Source organism: Phycodurus eques, chromosome 22 (genome assembly GCF_024500275.1).
Source record: "Phycodurus eques isolate BA_2022a chromosome 22, UOR_Pequ_1.1, whole genome shotgun sequence".
Taxonomy (NCBI): Eukaryota; Metazoa; Chordata; class Actinopteri; order Syngnathiformes; family Syngnathidae; genus Phycodurus; species Phycodurus eques.
In genome coordinates, this window is record NC_084546.1 from 10,291,220 (window position 1) to 10,313,475 (window position 22,256).

Consider the following 22,256-nt stretch of genomic DNA (forward strand, 5'->3'; position numbering starts at 1 on the left):
TGAATGAAAATAAAGAAGCGACTGCTATTTCGCGGGAGCTAGTCACAGCAGGGGTGGGGCAAGCATAATGAATGCAGATCCTCAGCATCGAGAAATGAATACGCTTCTGGGTTTGTTTGTTTGTTTTTGGGTTTTTTTTTAGCTCACATGCCTCCTGCTCATCTCTGCTTTTCGCTCAGTCTATGCAATCATCTCAATGGGAGTGGAAGGAAGTAAGAGGAGGGCTGCAGTCTGATTTGACATGAGTAGCGCAGGAGAGGAAGTAGCACATGGAAAATGGAAAGCAAATACTGTACATGTCATCATTACACGTGGAAATAGTGATTGGTCAGCATGTCATCCTCATTTCATATATACTTTGATTAGTCTACTTGCGAAGGCTGTCGATACCAGCCACAGATACTTGAGACAAAAAAAAAATTAATCTGACATAAAGTCCTACTTGGCAATAGTTGGCACGACACTGCGACGTTTGACACATCGGTGAATTATTATGTGGGTCAGAAAGAAAGATCTTTGTTCACAATTATCTGTCATTGTGTGAATTTAAATTTTATATATCAAAAGTACTAGTCGTACTGGTATCGGTGAGTACTTAGGAGCGAATACTTGGACTGGTATCAGTCCGAAAACAAGTGGTATTGAATATCCTTACGATGAACCCATACAAATGTATGATCCCCAAATATTATTGCATAGTTACAACAAATTAACAGATAACTAGTTTTGAAATAAGAAGTCAGTAAAAAATATGTTATACATTTTCAGTCATACCTTTTTCAATTTAATTTTTCAATTTTCAATGCTTGCAATATCTCAATCTGCAATTTTGGTATTTTAACGATTGGCTTTCGCAGGCCACATGAAATGATGCGGCGGGCCGGATCTGGAGTTTGACAACGGTGGTCTACAACCTACATCAGGGTTACGCCCGGGACGTATTTGATGTGAAAATCATGTTGTTTCATATTACAACCATTTTCCCTATGTCCCCTGTTCACGTCGTTCGCTCATTTATTTTGATTATTGAAGAGTTGGGAGGAAAGAAACTAAGCCACCTGCGAGGATGAATGGAAGCCTTTTGCAAGCTATTTCAAAGTAGAGGTATAAAATACATCCAGATTCTAGCCGAGGACTCCAGAGTCATGACCCCATCAAACGAAACGTAGCCAATCAAAAAGTGACCTGACTGAGGAACAAGGAACCGGCAGTAAATCAAAACAAACATGTTCTACCCGAACATGTTCAAACACAAAGTCTGGTCGAGCTCAGAAATTGAGGACCAGCTTGCGGACTGCGCGAAGCCCGAGAGTGTTTGTGTAAGATCGCTGCAAAAAAAGGAAAAGTCTTTCCAGGACTTTTTTTTATTTTATTTTTTTTTTTTTTCTAACGTAAAAAATAGTCTCAAGACCACCATCATTCCCTCCTTTCATGCATCCTCTTACATTTGGCGTCTTTTGTTCCCATGTTGTTGCTATGTTTCTTCTTCGTTTTTCGATGATTACGTTTGACCATGTGCGATTTCTGTCTTTGATGACAGGACTCTAGATTTAGATCTAGATAGCTTTTATTGTTGTTGTTGCGGTACTTTAGTATTTCTAATCCAAAATGCATTGGGTTATTTTCAGGTTAGAATGATCATAACATAAAATACAAACATCCAGCTTAAGAGCGTGACTCAAAAGATTCATACTCAGTGATCCTTGAGAACAGGGAGGCAGAAGATCATTTATTTACAGAGAGTATAAGATACTATCTGCATGATTTTTATTTATATATTATTGATACCGCAACATGGTGTATGTATATATGAATAATGCAAAGAGTGCCTAGCATCTGGCTTCTTCTTCTCCTGTTAAAACTTACATTTCCCCCTCCAGCCACCATCCTTTTGAAATGTATATCACTCCCCCCCTCCCCCCCCCCCCCCCCACTGTCGACGGACTAGCTTATTTCATACGATTCATGCGGCGCAACGGTTGTGGGCGTCTTCCCTATTCAAAATGACAGCGATGTGAAGAATCAATTTGGAGTGATGAAAGCTCGCTCCCTTGAGACGCGCATGGCCAGAGGTCAGTCTGTGAAAAGAGCGAGGGAGTGAAGCTGCATGTGAGCTACAGGCTTTAAAATCCATTGGACAGCAGGCGGCTAAAACCTTCCAGGCCAATGAAATCCAACTGGGTAGACTGTTGCCTGTGCATGACTTAGTTATTGCTTATCATGTGTAAAATACAGTCTGTTATGTGACTTTGGTCCAGCTTTGATTTGGTCATCTTTCAAAACATTTCCCACTGCGCTCACTTTCAATTGGTACACTTTGTACCAGAGCCCAAACTGCCCCCTGATTATAAAAACCTTTATTAACTGTACTGGCAGAGTTCAAAGTAACATTTTCGGAACAGTCTATGATTAATTAAAAACAGTCCTTTAAACATTCTCAAGAAGAAATGGGGAGGAGTAATTAACACAGCATCACTGATGCACCTCACGGGGGCCTTTTTTTTTTTTTTTTTTTTTTTTTTTTTAGCTTTAACATGAACTCTTTCGAGGTGGGAGTAACTCACGTATGTTTAAGTCACAAGTCTTCTTAACCTTCAAGTGTCAAGCATGTCCCCCCTGTGTGGAAAAAAATAAATAATAATCAAGTCCTCCACTCAATCTCATTTTAGGTTGCAAGTCATAGAATTTTGCTCCGTTGTAACATATCGTGGAATGAAAATTAGGACGTTTTCTCACTGATCGTAACACAAAAAGTACATTTACCCCTAAAAAAAAAAAAAACAATAACAACTGAGTATGAAGTAAGATATTATAGAATATTTACATGAGGGTTTACATATACCAATGTACTGTATGTAACACTGTTATTGTGATGATGAATGTCAAAATATATTGAAGTAAACAATTATAATCATCAGATGAAAGATTATGCATTTGAATGCGAGCTATTAAATTATTAATTGAGCCGTTAACCTTGAATGTGCTCCGAATGTACTTGCCAGTTCTCTGCAGTTATATTGCGTTTTTGACAACAGTATTTTTTTTTCCCCCACCGCTGCTTCCATTTCACACTTTTTTCTCTTTTCTTGTTCTCTTTGTCCTTATTGCCTTATTTAAATAATTGTCACAAATAGCAAACGTAAAAGGAAAAATAAAACCACGCAACCGTCCATTTCCTGCCGCTTATGGCGGTCAGGTGGCCCAGACACATAATTTCACAATGATTATATTAACAAGCGCAATAAGATGTTTTCAAAAAAGACGAAAATGATTGTGGCAGACTGCTGACTCAGCTGAGTGGTGGGGCGGTGCCCTAGCGCCCTCTATTGACCAGGCAGTGCTGGTTCAAGGACACCATCAAAATAAATATCAGGCCTGCATTACTGTCAAGCAACTACAGAAAATATGACAAAATTAAAAATGAGAAGAAAAAAAAAAAAAAAAAAACATCTTCAGAGATTCTTTGGAAAGGGAAAACACCAAATCGCTCGCAAATGAGGCAATGAAGCATTCAGAACAGCTTGGGCACATGGATACCCAGCACCCGGATTTTTAAAAATAAAAAATAAATAAAAACAAGCCTGGATTCAAATCAAAACGGAATATCCAGATTGCCAAAAAGCACTGAATTACTTTTTTCCCCATTTGCAACATCCGCTCATTGAGAAGATTTTCCCCAATGATGGCAACCACAGAAAAATTATTGTGTAGACTGGAAGTACAACCCCAATTCCAATGAAGTTGGGACGTTGTGTTAAACAAATAAAAACAGAACGCGATGATTTGCAAATCATGTTCAACCTATATTTCATTGAATACACTACAAAGACAAGATATTTAATGTTCTAACTGATCAACTTTATTGTTTTTAGCAAATAATCATTAACTTTTAACTTTTATGGCTACTACACATTCCAAAAAAGACATAGAAACACGTTCCAAAAAAGACAGAGAAAGTTGAGGAATGCTCATCAAACACCTGTTTGGAAGATCCCACAGGTGAACAGGCTAATTGGGAACAGGTGGGTGCCATGCTTGGGTAGAAAAGGAGCTTCCCTGAATTGCTCAGTCATTCACAAGAAAAGATGGGGTGAGGTTCACCTCTTTGTGAACAAGTGTGTGAGAAAATAGTCAAACAGTTTAAGGACAATGTTCCTCAACGTACAATTGCAAGGAATTTAGGAATTTCATCATCTACGGTCCATAATATCATCAAAAGGTTCCGGAAATCTGGAGAAATCACTACATGTAAGCAGCAAGGCCGAAAACCAACATTGAATGCCCTTGACGTTCGATCCCTCAGGCGGCACTGCATCAAAAAACGACATCACCACAAGGGCTCAGGAACACTTCAGAAAACCAATGTCAGTAAAAACAGTTCGCCGCTACATCCGTAAGTGCAACTTGAAACTCTACTATGCAAAGCAAACACCATTTACCAACAACACCCAGAAATACTGCCAGCTTCTCTGGGCCCGAGCTCATCTAAGATGGACTGATGGAAAGTGGCCAGACGAGTCCACATTTCAAATTGTTTTTGGAAATTGGTTTTGGAGAAGCATATGCTGCCATCCAAGCAACGTCTTCTTCATGGACGCCAATGCTTATTTCAGCAAGACAATGCCAAACCACATTCTGCACGCGTTACAACAGCATGGCTTCGTAGTAAAAGAGTGCGGGTACTAGACTGGCCAGTCTGCAGTCCAGACCTGTCCCCCATTGATAATGTGTGGCGCATTATGAAGTGTAAAATACGACAATGGAGATCCCGGACTGTTGAACGGCTGAAGCTGTACATCAAGCAAGAAATGGGAAAGAATTTCAACAATTAGTGTCCTCAGTTCCCAAACGTTTATCGAATGCTGTTAAAAGAAAAGGTGATGTAACACAGTGGTAAACATGACCCTGTCCCAGCTATTTTGGATCATGTTGCAGCCATAAAATTCCAAGTTAATGATTATTGGCTAAAAATAATAAAGTTTAGCAGTTTGAACATTAAATAGCTTGTCTTTGTAGTGTATTCAATTAAATGTAGGTTGAACATGATTTGCAAATCATTGTATTCTGTGATTATTTATGTTTAACACAACATCCCAACTTGATTGGAATTGGGGTTGTAAGTGATAGACTTGGGTGTGTCACTGTCACTCATTCATGTGCCTGTGTTCAAAATTAACCCATCGCACTCAAACGCCTGTTAAATGGGAGTCAGCATACACCTGCCACCATTTTAAGTGCCTTTGATTAACCACAAATAAAGTGCAGATGTTCGAGTAGGCTTTTCCTGACGTTTTTGTAGTCACATCTTTCAGCACAAGCCATGGTCAGAGAGAGAGAGCTTCCACAACATCAGAGGGATTTAATAGTTCAAAAATATCACCCAGGGGAAGGGTACAAAAGAATTTTCAAGGCGATGAATATACAATGGAAGATAGTGAAGACAGTCATCGTCATTACCAAAAACTGCCACGCAGGGTGACCATCACCCAAACACCTGTGTCTGACCCCACTGAAAAAGCTTTAAGACTTCCTGTAGATACCACAAGATAGCAAAGCCCTACTTTTGTCCAGAGAAAGCTCAACTCACTTCAACATACATAGTTCCTTGGCCCCAAGATGCTACGCGATCGCAGCACAGCACTAACTTTGGTCAAAATGAAGCTCCTCAACTTACTTCAGCATAGTTCCTTGGCACCAAGACGGCACCATTATTACAGCACATAAGAGGATAGGTTGAAAACAAATATCTGCGAAAAAGGTGAATCTGCAAAGCTTAATTACACAGAGTAAAGACATGCTAAGTACACATTAAACACAGGAGAGAGTGCTTGTCTAAAAACAAGTCCATTTGAACCCGAATTTAAAGTACAACGCCTGTGGAATAGCGATGACAGATCTTTATTGACACAAAAGAGCAGCTAAAAGTGCCAGTTCTCAAGGTGTGTTTTATGTTTTATTTTTTAGAAGACAAATATATCACAGTACCAGTGAACATGGTGCCTATCACGCCAAATGTTTTGAAGTTGTAACATATACACAGTATGTGTCTGCGACTGTAATTTAGCAGTCAATACAATATTACCTTCCAAATTAACATGCATACATTGCTGAGTGGTTTAGAATATCACTGCAGCAGAAACCTGTGACTACAAGGTCACCAATGGAGCAGTTTCCGCCGACCGCTGACACGTGTCCACAAGTTGCGGGCCGTCTGGGTGATGGTCATCCTGCGGGGCAGTCGCAGGGACTTCAAGGGTTCCCGGATGCAAGCCAGCAGCCCCGACTCATTGGGCTGCCCCAGAAACTCATGGGAAATGTAGTTTATTCTCCGGAGCTGATTGCTGTAGTAGTTCCGCAGGTCACACAGCTCCTCGGCTGCAGTTTCGGAAATAAAGGAGGCCTGGGATGGAGAGCTGGGCGCTGTGCGGGTAGGTGGGTCGGGAACTTGAAACGGAGATGGAACGACGACCGACGTTGCATTTGCATGGGGTTTCTTTCTCGCTCTTTGAGGGGTGGTGGATTTACGTTTAGAACTAGACTGAGCTGGGGTATTGATTTCAACATTCACCTCAACTACATGATGGAGCATATTGTCCTCTCCACCAGCATATTTGTCCATCTCATCAGTCGGGTTCACGTTAGGTTTCCTCGACAGGTCCTTGTATGCTTTAAATTGTTTCTGCTTCGATTGGGGGAGACAGCGGTTTTCCTTAACAAAAGAGTGTAAGACCTTATCAATGATCTCCTCACTGGGAGCTGGCACATCCTGTCACAATGAAAACCAGTATCAGCATAGAATTGTTGCAAGTTTATCCCAAAATGTTATGTTATGATAGCATTAAAGACACAAATGACTCAAACCATTATTGGCATTTTAAATCAAATGTAGCAATACTCTGACTTCCTATAATAGCAATCTCTCTCCCCCCCCCACCCCCCTTTCTATCCTCTTGTGCAGGAATGTGTTCATAAATATAGAATGTGCATGTTTTAAAATGTCTGTCCCTATGACATTCAGAATAAAACAGTACAAAGTGCAACCTCTAAAGTCAAAAAGCAATATCTTCCAGAGAAAATCTGCCTCAAAATTAGTCGAAAACTTCGAACCAACCGCCACGCGTGACATCACAGTACATCACTCAAGGCCTGAGTGTTTTGTTTTTGTTTGACAGTGCCTAAGTTCTTCTTACTGTTTGTGGTCTGTGTGAGGCGCTTTACCCCTTCATCATTGAAGTTACGGTAGCGCTATTGTTTTTACATCCTAATATTAACAGTGGTTAATTATTTTATTAATATATATATATTTTTTTTTTTTTTTTTTTTTACACATTCACGACATACGACAATGCTAACAATGACGAGTAAAGCTGTCTGTTTGACCCTGAAGAGGATTACGTCTCTTTTCCATGACTTCACCATTTCCGAACTAATCCGAAGCGGACCAGCAACCCGGAACGCATTGTGCTCGACCTTAGAGGTTCCGCATCCCGTAACTTGTAATAGGAGCCCGTGATCTTCATGCATCCAGGATGTGCCAAATTGAAATCCACCAATCCTGCTGCTCAGTACCAATTAGTCATTTATTAGTTAAAGTCGAATCATTCCAGTGTCTGTAGATTGCCATGCGATGAGCAAGAAAAAAAGAATGATGGACTGTACTTAGTCAGCTTCTCCTCTGGGTGGGGGGGGGCGGGGGGGGGGGGGGGGGGGCACTATGTGAGCTTTTTCTTGGTTTTCTTGGACACAGGAGCGTCTTCATCACTCTGATCTGATCCCTTTCCCACTTTGGCTTTTCCCCGGTCTCTCTGTGTTTTTACCTGTTGGCCATTAACGACAACAGTCTTTACCCGTGCGGGATTAAACTCCTCCAGGGAGTGGACAACAGCCCAACCAGCCCAAAGGAAAAAAAAAAAAAAAAAAAAAACTCACATACAAGGATAATTGCTAAACTGAGCATATAGATTATAAATGTGTCCCAAAACAATTGTTTATATTGATTATAAAGTTAACACACAACGACAATGTACTATATTCTTGACTATAGTAATGTCTGAAGTCTTCCAGAACATAAAAAAAAAAAAAAAAAAAAAAGAATACGCTCGACAAAATGAAAACTAATATTTTACATTTACACATTTTAACAAATAAACAAAATAATGATTTTCCTTCATGCCAGTGTGGTAATTGTTAATCGAAAGCATAAAAGGACAGTGAAATGCTCAAGCCAAGCCAGGAAATAGTCTATATGTCCACATACAGTATAGTACAGTATATACTTCCGAACCAATTTCCTTTCATTTGAGGATGACAGTTCATAATTTTGGTCAAATTGTTTGAACTGATCATGTTTAGGAATTGCTCAAAAAGACTTACCCAAAAGACTTACCCAAATTGTTTAAAACAAACAAAAAAAAATTATTGCGAGATTGTAGAGCTGAATTATCCTGCTTAGATCGTCACCCAGTGTCATTAAGTTCATTTTACCGTTGTTCTAAATATTGGTTGATCCAAAAAGTGCTGTCAAACTATTTTTTATCCTTTAAACTACCAGCTTCAGTCAATCACGATCACTAACAAGAAGATAATAGTCCTTGGGCTATTTGAATTAAAAGACATTCGAGAACACAGGTGTCAAACTGGTGGCCCGGGGGCCAGATCCGGCCCGCAACATCATTTTATGTGGCCCGCGTAAAGCAAATCATGTGTGTTGACTTCATGATTAAAATACCAAAATTGGTGTCTTTACTTGTATAATGTTGCGCTATTGCAAGCATTTTATGTTACCAATCACCTTTTTGAAATACAACCCCAATTCCAATGAAGTTGGGATGTTGTGTAAAACAAATAATCACAGAATACAATGATTTGCAAATCATGTTCAACCTATATTTAATTGAATACGACAAAGACAAAATATTTAATGTTCAAACTGATAAACTTTATTGTTTTTAGGAAATAATCATTAACTTAGAATTTTATGGCTGCAACACGTTCCAAAATAGCTGGGGCAGGGTCATGTTTACCACTGTGTTACATCACCCTTTCTTTTAACAACATTCAATTAACGTTTGGGAACTGAGGACACTAATTGTTGAAGCTTTGTAGGTGGAATTCTTTCCCATTCTTGCTTGATGTACAGCTTCAGCTGTTCAACAGTCCGGGGTCTCTGTTGTCGTATTTTACACTTCATAATGCGCCACACATTTTCAATGGGAGACAGGTCTGGACTGCAGGCAGGCCAGTCTAGTACCCACACTCTTTTACTACGAAGCCACGCTGTTGTAACACGTGCAGAACGTGGTTTGGCATTGTCTTGCTGAAATAAGCAGGGGCGTCCGTGAAAGAGACGTTGCTTGGATGGCAGTATATGCTTCTCCAAAACCTGTATGTACCTTTCAGCATTAATGGTGCCTTCACAGATGTGTAAGTTACCCATGCCATTGGTACTAACATAGCCCCATACCATCACAGATGCTGGCTTTTGAACTTTGCGTCCATATCTGTCCGGATGGTTCTTTTCCTCTTTGGCCCGGAGGAGACAACGTCCACAATGTCCAAAGACAGTTTGAAATGTGGACTCGTTGGACCACAGAATACTTTTCCACTTTGCATCGGTCCATCTTAGATTGAGCCCAGAGAAGCCGGCGGCATTTCTGGGTGTTGTTGATAAATGTCTTTTGTTTTGCATAGTAGAGTTTCAAGTTGCACTTACGGATGTAGCGCCAAACTGTATTTACTGGCATTGGTTTTCAGAAGTGTTCCTGAGCCCATGCGGTGATATCCTTGACACATTGATGTCACTTTTGGATGCGGTGCCGCCTGAGGGATCGAAGGTCACGGGCATTCAATGTTGGTTTTCGGCCTTGCCGCTTACATGCAGTGATTTCTCCAGATTCTCTGAACCTCTTGATGATATTATGGACCGTAGATGATGAAATCCCTAAATTCCTTGCAATTGTACCTTGAGGAACATTGTCCTTAAACTGTTTGACTATTTTCTCACGCACTTGCTCACAAAGAGGTGAACCTCGCTCCATCTTTGCTTGTTAATGACTGAGCAATTCAAAGCTCCTTTTATACCCAATCATGGCACCCACCTGTTCCCAATTAGTCTGTTCACCTGTGGGATATTCCAAACAGGTGTTTGATGAGCATTCCTCAACTTTTGCAGTCTTTTCTGCCACCTGTCCCAGCTTTTTTGGAACGTGTTGCAGTTTGAACATGAAATATCTTGTATTTTTAGTGTATTCAATTAAATATAGGTTGAACATGATTTTCAATCATTGTATTCTGTATTCACAATTTAACACAACGTTCCAACTTCATTGTAATCGGGGTTGTAAATATAATAATAGTTTTTAAAATGTTTTTATTGGCTTCTGATTTTAAAACTTGATGGATACATCAATTTGTTGTGTTTATGTCCTTATATAAGACAATTTTATATGGGTTCACAGTCATAACGGCCTTCCGAGAGAAGCCACAACAACAATGCGGCCGGCGACAAAAAATAGTTTGACACCCCTGTTCTACAGCCGTAAGCACCACTTCATAAAATATTACGTGAATGTTTGAACCTGTATATATCTTTTGGACTCTGTGAGGATGAGAGAAAATCTCAAGAACATTCAGATTTTTTTGCACTAAACTAAATCCTATGTAAGCTTCTGACCACAACTGTTGGTGAACTTTTTCAAGTTGCTAACGCAGCAGTGATAAATTGGGAAATGGCATTTAATAGACCGAATACCTCTTTTTGGAGCAATATGGTAAATGTAACACAGAACTCGTTTGGTATTGTTTTGTCCCATTATTTGATTGAGCAATAAAACTTTGCTCAAGCACTGCACATATTGATCATATGGTAAAAAAATTAAGCTGCATACTGTAAACAGACACCGTTACATCGAATGATCAAATGCTGCATAATAAATCTGTTTGCTCAGTTTAGCGATCCCTTGCCACAGTAACCTATAGTTTGATAAATGCAGTATTATTATTATTATTATCAGCTGGTAGAGTTCCGTATGAAATCAAGAAAACAAATCCAAGAGTGTGGTGATTCATAATTATCTAAGTTAACTAGAATGGTTTCATATATGATTAATCTGGTTAAAGAACTAAGGAAAAGCAGATGCATGTCACTTTTTGTTAATACAAGACAGAACAAAACAATGAAATACACTTGGCAAAAGTCAAAACAGCGCTGATTCAATGGTGACTTACCTGGATTTTGGAATAAGAAAATGTGAGACAATATTTTTATGTGATATTGATGAAAGGTACGTACAATACACATTGAAAGTAAGAAGAAAGTGGTTAGACAAATTGCACAAAAGGCCATTAAATGTAAATACTTAAATACTGAGGCTGATTTTGACTGGAGGGATTCCCACAAAAGTTGGATCAGCTTGTGATCGGACCTTCCATTTTGCTTTTGACACACACTTTCCACTAACTACCGTGACACAAACTCTGTTTATACTATACATATCCATACTCGGTTTGATAGTGAGGTGCCTAAACTCGTCCGACTTCCAACCTATTGCCGTTTCTCTCCCTCATAATAGACGGGACGAGCCAAAAGTCACCCCCTAATCTTTATCTTCTATTCAAAAGCTGTGCTGATCTCAAATCCAAAGCGCTACACAGCTGCCATCTACAGGGATCTGTTCGTCATTACTGTTGTTTGAAAGCTTGGCATTCACACACAGGCTGCGCCAGACCCTCCTACACAACTTCCCTACAAAAAAAAAGTACTTAACGTCTCGAGATTTCAATGGCAGTAAATGAGTTAATAATACACTATACATACTGTACTTTATTTGTTGAAAAAAAAAAAGAAAAGAACATGTTTCATACGTCAACAAACAAACTCAGCTATAAATCAGATGAGTGTGTATATGTAATACTAAGCTAACTTATAATAAGATAACTTGGTGTGATTAAAATAATATCAGATATTTGGATTTAATCAAAATCTCCTTTTAAATTTACAAAGGCTGAATTACAATTAAAAGTCCAAAAGATAAAGTTGGAATGTTGGGCAAATATAGTTGTAATATTGGGAAAAGGTCATTATTTAATGAGGAAAGTCACGCTGTCATGAGAATCAAGTTACTATCGCACAAAAAAAGTGTATGACTTTATTACTTACGCTTTTAGTAATACTTTTTTTATTTGGAATTTTTTTCCGTGTAAAAAAAGTTGTCCTTTTTCATCTTTATTCTTGCAATACTCTGACTTCCTATAATAGCAATCCCCCCCCCCCCCCCCCGTCAGTGCGTCCTCGATCCCAAAACAGGTTTTTACGAGCCCATGAGTTTTGGTTTCTACAATAAAATCTATTAAATATGGGGGTGCTGCTATAACAGATGGGAATGTAATAGGAAGGCTTCATCATTTTGGAATATGGGATTTATTGCCAGTTTATTCATCTTTACACGCTGGCATAGTCATGTTGGGGGGACTACGGGACCAAGCAATATACAATTTTGGACATGATATAATGGTTAGTTTAAGCATGCTCCAGAGATTGGCAATAACTATTGACGAGAGAAATCCATCACGTTTGGGTCAATGGAATTTATTGATTTTTTTTAATTTATAAATCAGATAAATGAGCGTGTCTATGTAATACGAAGGGAAGAATTTGAACTCACCAATGAAGACTGAGGCGAAGTCGTTCGCATCTTCATGCTCAGCGTGTGAGTTTGGCTCTTCAGCAGGGGAGCTTTGCGGCCCAGCATTAAGTAAAAGTAGGTGGTGTATGGTGTGAAACTGAAATCTCCCCTAGAAAATAGAGGCCAAACAAGGAAATTAGACCTTAGAGAAGAACTGAACCCCCAAAGGCTGAAAGCAAGAATACATTGTATGTGCCAGCACTCGTCAAAACACAGCACTCTGATTACGATTGTGTTTGTGGAATGAATGTGCAATTATTCACACACACAAACCTCGAGTAAATCAGGCCCTATGTATTCTGTTTAGAAAATAGAAGTCATTCCGATTCCACAATATGAAAAATAACCTGAGGTATCCTTGGAGCAGCAGGTGGACAATCACATCCTCAGCCTGTGGTCGAGAAAGTCTGGTGGTCTCCATTAACTTCCTGTGCTTGGCGGGGCCCCTCCCCATCCAGGCCTCCACCAACTTGAGAGGAGTCAGCTTCTCATCCATGGATGCTGCCTGCTCCAAAATCTGCACCACCTGCCTGGCATGTTGGGTAATGTCCGTGGGGAGGACATCTGAAGATGTGGAGATGATGATCAGTATTGGCTGTTTTACAGAAAGTACGGGAGCTACTGGTGGAGGACTACAGACGTAGTGTAATTCTAAGTTGTAAGACTAAAAAAAAATCTTTAATCATGCTGGTTGACTGATTTCCTATGATTTACCACAAATCACATTAATTGCACATTTTAATGTATATACAGTGGGTACGGAAAGTATTCAGACCCCCTTCAATTTTTCACTCTTTGTTACAGTGCAGCCATTTGCTAAAATCATTTAGGTTGTTTTTTTTCCTCATTAATGTACACACAGCGCCTCAAATTGACAGGGGGAAAAAAACAGAATTGTTGAAACTTTTCCAGATTTGTTAAAAAAGAAAAACTGAAATATCACACAGCCATAAGTATTCAGACCCTTTGCTGTGACACTCATATATTCAGGTGCTGTCCATTTCTTCTGATCATCCTTGAAAAGGTTATGCAACCTTTCATTGGAGTCCAGCTGTGTTTGATTATTCGGATTGGACTTGATTAGGAAAGCCCCACACCTGTCTATATAAGACCTTACAGTTTACAGTGCATGTCAGAGCAAATGAGAATCATGAGGTCAAAGGAACTGCCTGAAGAGCTCAGAGACAGAATTGTGGCAAGGCACAGATCTGGCCAAGGTTACAAAAAAAGAAATCTGCTGCACTTAAGGTTCCTAAGAGCACAGTGGCCTCCATAATCCTGGAATGGAAGGATCCATAATCCTGCAGGGACAGGACGACTGGACTGGTTGCATTCAAAGGAAAGATGAACGTGGCCAAGTACAGGGATATCCTGGACAAAAACCTTCTCGAGAGTGCTCAGGACCTCAGACTGGGCCAAAGGTTCACTTTCTAACAAGACAATGACCCTCAGCACACAGCTAAAATAACGAAGGAGTGGCTTCAGAACAACTCAGTGACTGTTCTTGAATAACCCAGCCAGAGCCCTGACTTAAAACCAATTGAGCATCTCGAGAGAGACCTAAAAATGGCCGTCCACCGACGTTCACCATCCAACATTCCACATTATTATCCCACTATTAAAAAAGAATAAGCTCTGACCGACTGCTCATATCTCACACACAAACCTTTTCCGTTGCGGCACCTATCACACATCTGGTTGCATTGTTTGTCATCCCACACTTCATCAAAATAAACTGCCAAGAGAGAGCGACGACACCTGCCAACAGCAAAGTGAGATCACATGAGTCTCTATAAAACAGTCTGTAAAAGACTAAGAAGGTGTGGAGGTGTTACCTGTCAACATTCTGGCAGTAAGTCACCATCTGATTCAGCTTCTGTTGACCAACATTCTCCATCACTACCATTGTGCTGATGCGGAAGATGTCAGAAAAGCCAAAGTAGACAATGCAGTCAGCTGGAAGATCATCTCGACCTGGAGACTCAAACAAATATTACGTAAGTAAAGAGTAGAATATCGTGTCTAGATATTCTTTTATATTACTGTACCTGCCCGTCCACTCTCCTGGTAGTAGTTTTCAACTGACTTGCTGATGGTGTGATGGATGACAAACCTGACATCATGCTTGTCTATTCCCATTCCAAATGCCACCGTGGCGACCACCACCTACAGGCAAACAGACTCATATTTAACTTCACCAGCAGTTTTGTCAGTGTTACTTCCTTATACAGCGGATAATGGCAAACTTCCAATTTATTTGTTATAACATTCAACAGTAAAATCAAGAATAACAAACAATACTGGAATGGACTGGACTGAACCGATGTTTGGAGTAGTTGTTAAGAGTTCAATTGAATGTTCTGTTATTTCATAGAGCTGTTGTGTGTTCCTAAATGGATACCAAAAGGAACCGGATACATATCAGGGTGAGAAAAGGGCTGTTGATTGGTGGAGAACTAGGACTTAAGAGCGCTGTGTGTGTAGCTAAAAGAAGTCTGTGCTCAAAATAACAGCAGTGTAGATTGCAATAATTCTACCATTTGTGTGCAAATCCTTTTTTTAATTGCCTAGACACAAATACCACGCATTAAATTGTGAATGACGGCGGCCTTACTAAAGAGCCGTGATTCATGGTTGTTACATCAATGGAGTTTTCCCGAGACTCGTGAATTTTCATCAAAACCCAAGAAAAATAAAACACACTTGAAATTTGAAAAGATGTTTCACTTTGAAGGAGAGCATGTTTTCTTCCTAATTCTGTATGAAATAAATCCAATAAATGTAACTTAATCAGAAAACGGTTCTCATGACTGAATTCCCTTTTGGAGGCAAAATTAACCGAGCAGCATCTTGGTTCCAGATTAACAACATTTGAATTTATGGAATAACCAACCCAATTCCCGGACCTTAATCCCATCAAAAACTTGTGGGATGACATAAAAAAATTCTGTTTGAGACAAAACCAAGAAATGCAGTGAAATTGTGGGATGTTGTCAAATCAACCTGTTCACACATGCAAGAAATTGGTTCGACTCCATGCAACACAGATGTGAAGCACTTCTCAGAAATAGCAGTTATACATCTGAATATTAGTTTAGTGATTCAAAGGAATGATAACTCCTGTAGATTTTTTAGTTTATACGGTAAATATTTGAGTTAGTAAGAAAACTTCAGACACTGCTTTGTTGAAACAGTCCAATACCTTTTTCCCCCTGTCACTTAATAAAGGAAATAATAATAATCCATCCATCCATCCCACTTATCTTCACTTGGGTCATGATAATTTTTTTTCTTTGTTTTGATATAGAATATAACATGTAGTGTTCCCAGTGCACTGAAATAAAAACTATTGAGCCTTCCTCACATTTTTTAATTATACAATTCTGCCCGAGCAGCATTGCGCATAAGTGGATTTAAAGAGAATTTGTACAGTTTGTTATAGAACTAAATAAATAAATAAATCAAAGTTGCGTCAGACATCTTGACATCATTATTTCAGTATCACGTATTAATTTGCAGTTTTCAGGTTGCATTGCAGATCTTTTTTTGTGTGAGTCCGATAGAGTCACTCAATGGTTCAAATGTGTGGGTTGTGGCGCAGATGTATTGATGAATATCGCTACATTGGCAACATTAAAGACAAGTTTTTATTCTTGTTCAAGATAAAAAAAAATGAAAACAAATGCTTTGAATACAAAAGCACCACATTTTACTTTAACCTCTTAACGACTTTACGAGTGCTGGTCATAGACTCCATGGGACAGATTTGGCATGCAGCCTGTCGAATGTCGAACTCAGGGGCTTTCGACTTAAAGAGGTTCCACTGGAGTGGATTTGTTGGTCCCTACACTTAGTGTCAAATTGACATTCGGGAATTGGGTCTTGAATTGCAAATACCTGGATTTTCCCAGCACTCCACTTGCGATGAGTGCTAGACTTATCGTCAGGGGTCAAGTTGGCGTGGTAGGGAGCGACCAAGATATCCCTCTGTTGGAGTTCAGAGGACACCGACTCCGCATCCTTCTGAGAGAACACATATATGATCCCTGCAGTATAAAAGGAAAATCCTATTATTAAAACATGTATTTATATTTTAAAACAGTCATTTTTAGCTATTACTAGTCTCGTTCACTGCAGTACCTGACTGGTCCTTGTATCGGTTCTTAATCAGTGAGGCAATGTCATTTATTAATGGAGCATCAGAAACTTTAGCACGAACCTAAGAGACAAAGATGTTCAGTGGTTCATCAAGAGATTGACACTAAAAATTTAATGTGCATTTTTTGCAGCAGTAAAAAAAAGTCATTTTTCTTAACCGAGACACGAAAAAAATCTTATTTTTTTTCCAGCATACAGGGACAACTGAGAACATACAATAGTTATAAAATGTCAATAGACCCCTGTTCAAATGCCTGTTTTTGTAATGCCAAAACAAAACAAAAACACCAAGAGAAATAACTTCAAATCTTTTTCCACCATTAATGTGATTTATCACAAGTACAACTTAAAACTGAAAGCCCAAGTTGACATGGATATTTGACTTCTAAAGCCGTCAATGGCAGTGAATGTATTTTAATTTAATTTTTGTTTTAATCGAGAGGGGAAGTACAACTAAACAACTGAAAAAATATAAAACGTTTGTGCTTACCCTTTTATAATTCATATGTGGTTGTGTTCAGAATTAACACATTTAAATTTATTTTAAATGGTATTCAAATTAAACTGTGAAGCATTTCAGAAAAGCATGATCATTAAAAAAAAACATAACCATAAATAAATTAATGATGGTTGTTGTTCAGTCATCAGTCATATTTAAAAAAAAAAAAGAATATTTCACACATTCTGCCAGGGTATGTAAACTTATGAGCACAACTGTACATATATGTAGTCATACATAACCCTGTCATATTGGAATGAAAGTGTACACCTTTCTCATAACCTCTAGGCGGTGCTGGCATATTGGAATGAAACTGTACAGCTTTTTCATAACCTCTAGATGACGGCATACATTTATAAAATGTGAAAGTTTATTCCATTTCCCCCTATACCCATGTATAATGTGCACTATTGTTTTTTGACAATTTTTTATTGGGGGGGGGGAAATGTGCATTATACATGAGAAATTACGTTACTACAAAGACATGATTGTGATCCATTTTGCTTTACAATCCAGTTTCTTTAATATTTCAATAAACTACAAGTTTTGTCACAAGTATGATTAACTTTTTACATTTCATAAAATGATTTTGAGATGGAAGATTGAGTTAGCAGTTTGTGCAAGTGAACGCGAGTGACTGTCACAGATACTGTACCTCATAATAGAGATTGGTTCGGTTGAATGAGGCTGTGAGTGTGATTGGCTGTTGCACACAAAGGATCTTTCCACAGTCCTTGAGGATGCTGCTGGTTGCTGTAGCTGTGAGCCCAATTACTGGGACCTTGGGAAACTGTCGCTTCAAGATGCCCAACAGTTTATAATCTGCAGAAGGCAATACACACGTATATGACAGTGCCTGTGCAAACCTCACAATGTTCAAAATCTGTTCCCTTCACATATTGAACAAATTAATTACCTGGTCTGAAGTCATGTCCCCACTGGCTGCAGCAGTGCACCTCGTCTACAGCAATGCGACTCAGAAGATTTGCATTGTTGGCTTTCTCCAGACGAGACATAAACATCTTGCTCTTGGCAATTTTCTCGGGAGTCACGTAAAGTAGCTTAAATGGTGCCTTCTTGTCAATCATGCCAGCTAAAACTGTCTTAGAGTGTTCCTGTCAATACAGGAAAATACAGCTGAGGATTTGAACGTGGATATTGTGTACTTGATTATCCATACAACTTCAGTCCAGGTCTGACATACTGTTTAGTTTACTTGAACTGACTCTTACTATTGGTTTAAATCAGTGGTTCTTAACCTTGTTTACCCCACAGTTTCATACGTACATTCACCGAATCCTTCATAGTTAAAAAAATTCAATGTGAAGAATATAAACAAAACATGCCAGCCGCAAAAAGGATTACTCGTGAAGTCGTCATGTTGCAAACTGCTGAAATATATAATAATAACGAGCCCAAGCACACGTCCAAGTCAACCACTTCCTTGCAAATGAAGACGAGGGTAAAAGTGATGGACTTGCCAAGCATTTCTCCAGACCTAAACCCAATTGATCATCCTTAAATGTAAGGTGGGTCTCTAGCTCTGTGACGTCGTCATGGAGGAGTGGGGAAAATAAGATTGCCGTGGTGTGTGAAGCTCTGGTGAACTCCAGTGCCAAAGTGCTGGAAAATAATGATGGCTACACAAAATATTGACGCTTTGGACCCAATTTGGACATTTTAATACAGAGCTGCAGTCACTTTTTCTTTTTCTTTTTCTGAATGGTTGTGTGTTGATTTTGAGGGCACAGTAAATTTAACCTGTTGTTACATTCTAGTAGAGTCATTTCTTCAATGTTCAATGCACATCCCTGATACTTTCCCTTACCAAGACCCAAACGTGAACTGTGCTGTCCCATACGGTTTAAAAATAATAATAACAAAAAAAAACCTCCAAAACGATTATTTGAACATGAGTAAAATATGGCTCCAAGTTATTACCTTGCCACTAGAGGCATTGAGCATTACCGCAGGCACGTTGATGGACTTGAGGTACATGAGCTGATCCTCCATCAGTGATATCAGGGGAGTCACAACCAGTGTAAAACCTACCATGCATGCACAGCACACACATACATACTTTGTTTACCTGTGTGGACTAATATACAGTATTACATTTCATTCATTGTGGAACCTGAAATACGGTACGCGCTTAGGTCTCAGCATACCGTCGGAACAGATCGCAGGTAGCTGATAGCAGAGGCTTTTTCCTCTTCCAGTGGGCATCACCAAAAATAGATCTTTTCCAGACAGGGTCAGATTGATGGCCCTCAGCTGCAGGGGTCTGAACTTGGAAAGGTGAAATGAATCCTTCAGGTGCTGAGACACATCTCTGGACCACGCAAAATCTAAAAAGGTGAAACAATTCACAGTAAATAAGGACATGTACTTGATTCACGGTTGTAAATCATTACATTTAATTTTTAATGACAAATCCTTTATCATAGATTTTTTGGGAATGGCTCGGATTGGCTCACTCATATCAAGCGTTAACTTTATTGGTGAATGACCAATGACTATTTAATAACTTGGTCACACAAGTGTAAAAATAGGTTAACCATTGTAAAACGTAAAGACAACAAAACACTTCTGCTAATGCTAATTAACAAATGGCTTGTTGCGGTGATTTAACCCTTTAAACAAAGGATTGAAAACAAATGGTGTGGCAACATGTACAGTGATGTTCAGTACTCACCAGTAGCATCGCTAGGACTTTTTTAGGGGGTCTGAGGCACCCCCTAAAAAATTCTCCAGCCTCCCCAAAATGATTTGGTAGTATGTGTTTTTGGCGAAGTTTTATTGTCTTAGCCCCCCTAAAGCCCCTCAAAATGAATTGTGGTTTCTCCAGAACAAAAAAACACAACAATGACAAAAAAACTTATTTCACAAACACTACAGTGCGATGGAGCGCGAACAAACAACGTCAATTACTTTGCACGTCTGTGCAACCCTTGAGTGGCTTAAAGTTAGACTAAAAACGACATACGACAGATGTAACCAGGATCCTCGAGAAGGTTTCAAAATGTAGCGCTTCCCTCAAATTGTCCAATTAAATGTCTAGCATGACTAGACCTACAACAAAGTCTAAAAAAAAAAAAAAAAAAAAACATCCCCCAAAAGTGTGACATTTTGACCTCTCAACCCGTCAATGGCAGTGAATGTGTTAAAACACCGGGTAATTGTTTTAAATTGTCGACAAAATTGCAGTCTCTCCTTTAAAATTCGGAGGTATCACAAATATAGTTCAAATGGTGAGCATATTGTACAGGGTAAGAAGCGTAGTAATGTGGAAGGTACCTGTGCCATCATACTGCCGCATTTCCTCTTTGCTCAGTTCAAAAGCAGTTCTAGACGGCTGGCTTGACGAAGATGATGCAGGCGCGGCATCACAGGCCTCCTCCAGCTTGCACAGCAGCACGTTCTTGCGGGAAGTCAACTGGGTTTTCTTTTCAAGGAACTCTTCGATCTGTAGCTCCACCAACTCCAGCTCCGCCTCCACAGAGTCCAGCTCCGCCTGAACATCTGGAACGGAACACATTGAAAATGGAACAAATGTACAAATGTTACGAGAAAATTAAAAGGTTTCAAAAACCAAATGATGATGACCCAATTTCCTTCTTGGCATTTTAATGAAGGTACAATCGATATTTACAACAGCAATGTGTATACTAGTTTGCAATGTCAAACAACTAGATTGCAATATCCCCAGGTATCGTGGAAAATTACAAAAAGTGGTATCATTTGGAGATCAACCACAATATTCGGAGAAAATATGCCACCTAAGTTAAAAGTTCAAAACACTCAAATATTAAGTAAATGTTACAATTATAATACCCAGAATTAAGTTTACAAAACAAATGTTCCAAAAAGGCCTCAATTAATACTTTATTCATTCATTTTTGCAATTTCCCTAACATGCGTTTTTTTTGGGGGGAATGTAAGAGAAAGCAGTTTTGTATTTTCCAGTATTTAACCGCAATGTTGATGTTCAAAGTACATAACGTTATAGTGTCTTACAATATTAAATACTCTTGAGAAATAAAACCTGTCTTGTTTGTTTGTTTGTTTGTTTTTGTGAACACTTGGGCCTACTACGCTACTGTATTTTGTGCTGGTGCAGTACTTGGAGAGCAAAGTAATTTTTGAGTGGAACCAGACTCACCATTTGTGTGACCGCGGTCGTCCATGTTTTGAACAGACGTGAATTATCTGACAAAATTATAAATATGATTCCTGCAAAAAAAAAAGAAGAAGAAGAAAGAGCCATTGCACCAGGATGGAATGATTAATTCGTTTATATATATATAAAATCGAGTTCACGTACATAAATGAAAAATTTATATATATATATATATATATATTCAATTACGGACTTTTCGACATGTTGAATCCACCTGCGCTAACTAATGTAAACTCGACGAGATCGTACACATGAAGTAGCAAGTTAGCTAAGGTACCAGCACGTGAAAGGAAAGGAAAGCTCTCGATCGAACGCAGCTAGTTATGCTAAAAAAGCACATGCTTAAGGGTGGACAAGGGTTATGGAATATGTGACAAAAGAACTGACCATTCAAACACCGTTCAGAACGTTTTCCTTGTTGCTGAATCTACTTGATGGTTACTATGGTTCTACTAAACATTTAGGCGCGTTTGCCCTGGGCTTTGTCTCCCAGGTTATCAATCAGACACCACGTCCGTTTTCAAACAAAATACAACTCGCCAAGTCAACCATTTTATGGCGCGTTAAAAAAATGCAGTATGTCTTACTAAAAAATTTTTATATATATATATATATATATATATATATATATATATATATATATATATATATATATAAAAAGTTTGTAAATATGAGTTTTATTTGTATCGTGGAATTTGTCTGACACTGAACCTAGTGTGTGTTTGTGTGTGTGGGG

At 39.0% G+C, this 22,256-nt stretch overlaps 1 protein-coding gene across 5 annotated transcripts; it reads right to left on the bottom strand.

Moving 5' to 3' along the window:
- Positions 1–1,946: 1,946 nt before the first annotated feature.
- On the bottom strand, positions 1,947–22,033 carry recql (RecQ helicase-like). Of its 5 annotated transcripts, XM_061667642.1 has the most exons (16): positions 21,908–22,033; positions 21,503–21,573; positions 20,638–20,862; positions 19,509–19,688; positions 19,282–19,388; positions 18,257–18,455; positions 17,996–18,162; positions 16,824–16,902; positions 16,581–16,729; positions 14,732–14,849; positions 14,519–14,657; positions 14,350–14,441; positions 13,031–13,247; positions 12,663–12,792; positions 2,565–2,616; positions 1,947–2,078 (listed from the first exon to the last, which is right to left on the bottom strand). In XM_061667642.1, the coding sequence occupies exons 2-15, from the start codon at positions 21,525–21,527 to the stop codon at positions 2,602–2,604; spliced, it is 1,842 nt and encodes a 613-aa protein (XP_061523626.1). In that variant the 5' UTR covers positions 21,528–21,573; positions 21,908–22,033; the 3' UTR covers positions 1,947–2,078; positions 2,565–2,601. The 5 variants fall into 5 exon arrangements, with proteins under 5 accessions (XP_061523626.1, XP_061523624.1, XP_061523622.1 ...); XM_061667640.1 differs by lacking the exons at positions 1,947–2,078; positions 2,565–2,616 and adding an exon at positions 5,920–6,709; XM_061667638.1 differs by lacking the exons at positions 1,947–2,078; positions 2,565–2,616 and adding an exon at positions 5,920–6,766.
- Positions 22,034–22,256: the final 223 nt, after the last annotated feature.

Coding starts and splice junctions, on each gene's coding strand:
- recql (XM_061667638.1), bottom strand. CDS start 21,527: ATGGACGACCGCGGTCACACAAATG. Junction 19,689..20,637: donor GCGGCAGTATGATGGCACAG/GTACCTTCCACA, acceptor TCACCTTTTTAG/ATTTTGCGTGGTCCAGAGAT. Junction 14,442..14,518: donor TACTGCCAGAATGTTGACAG/GTAACACCTCCA, acceptor TGCTGTTGGCAG/GTGTCGTCGCTCTCTCTTGG.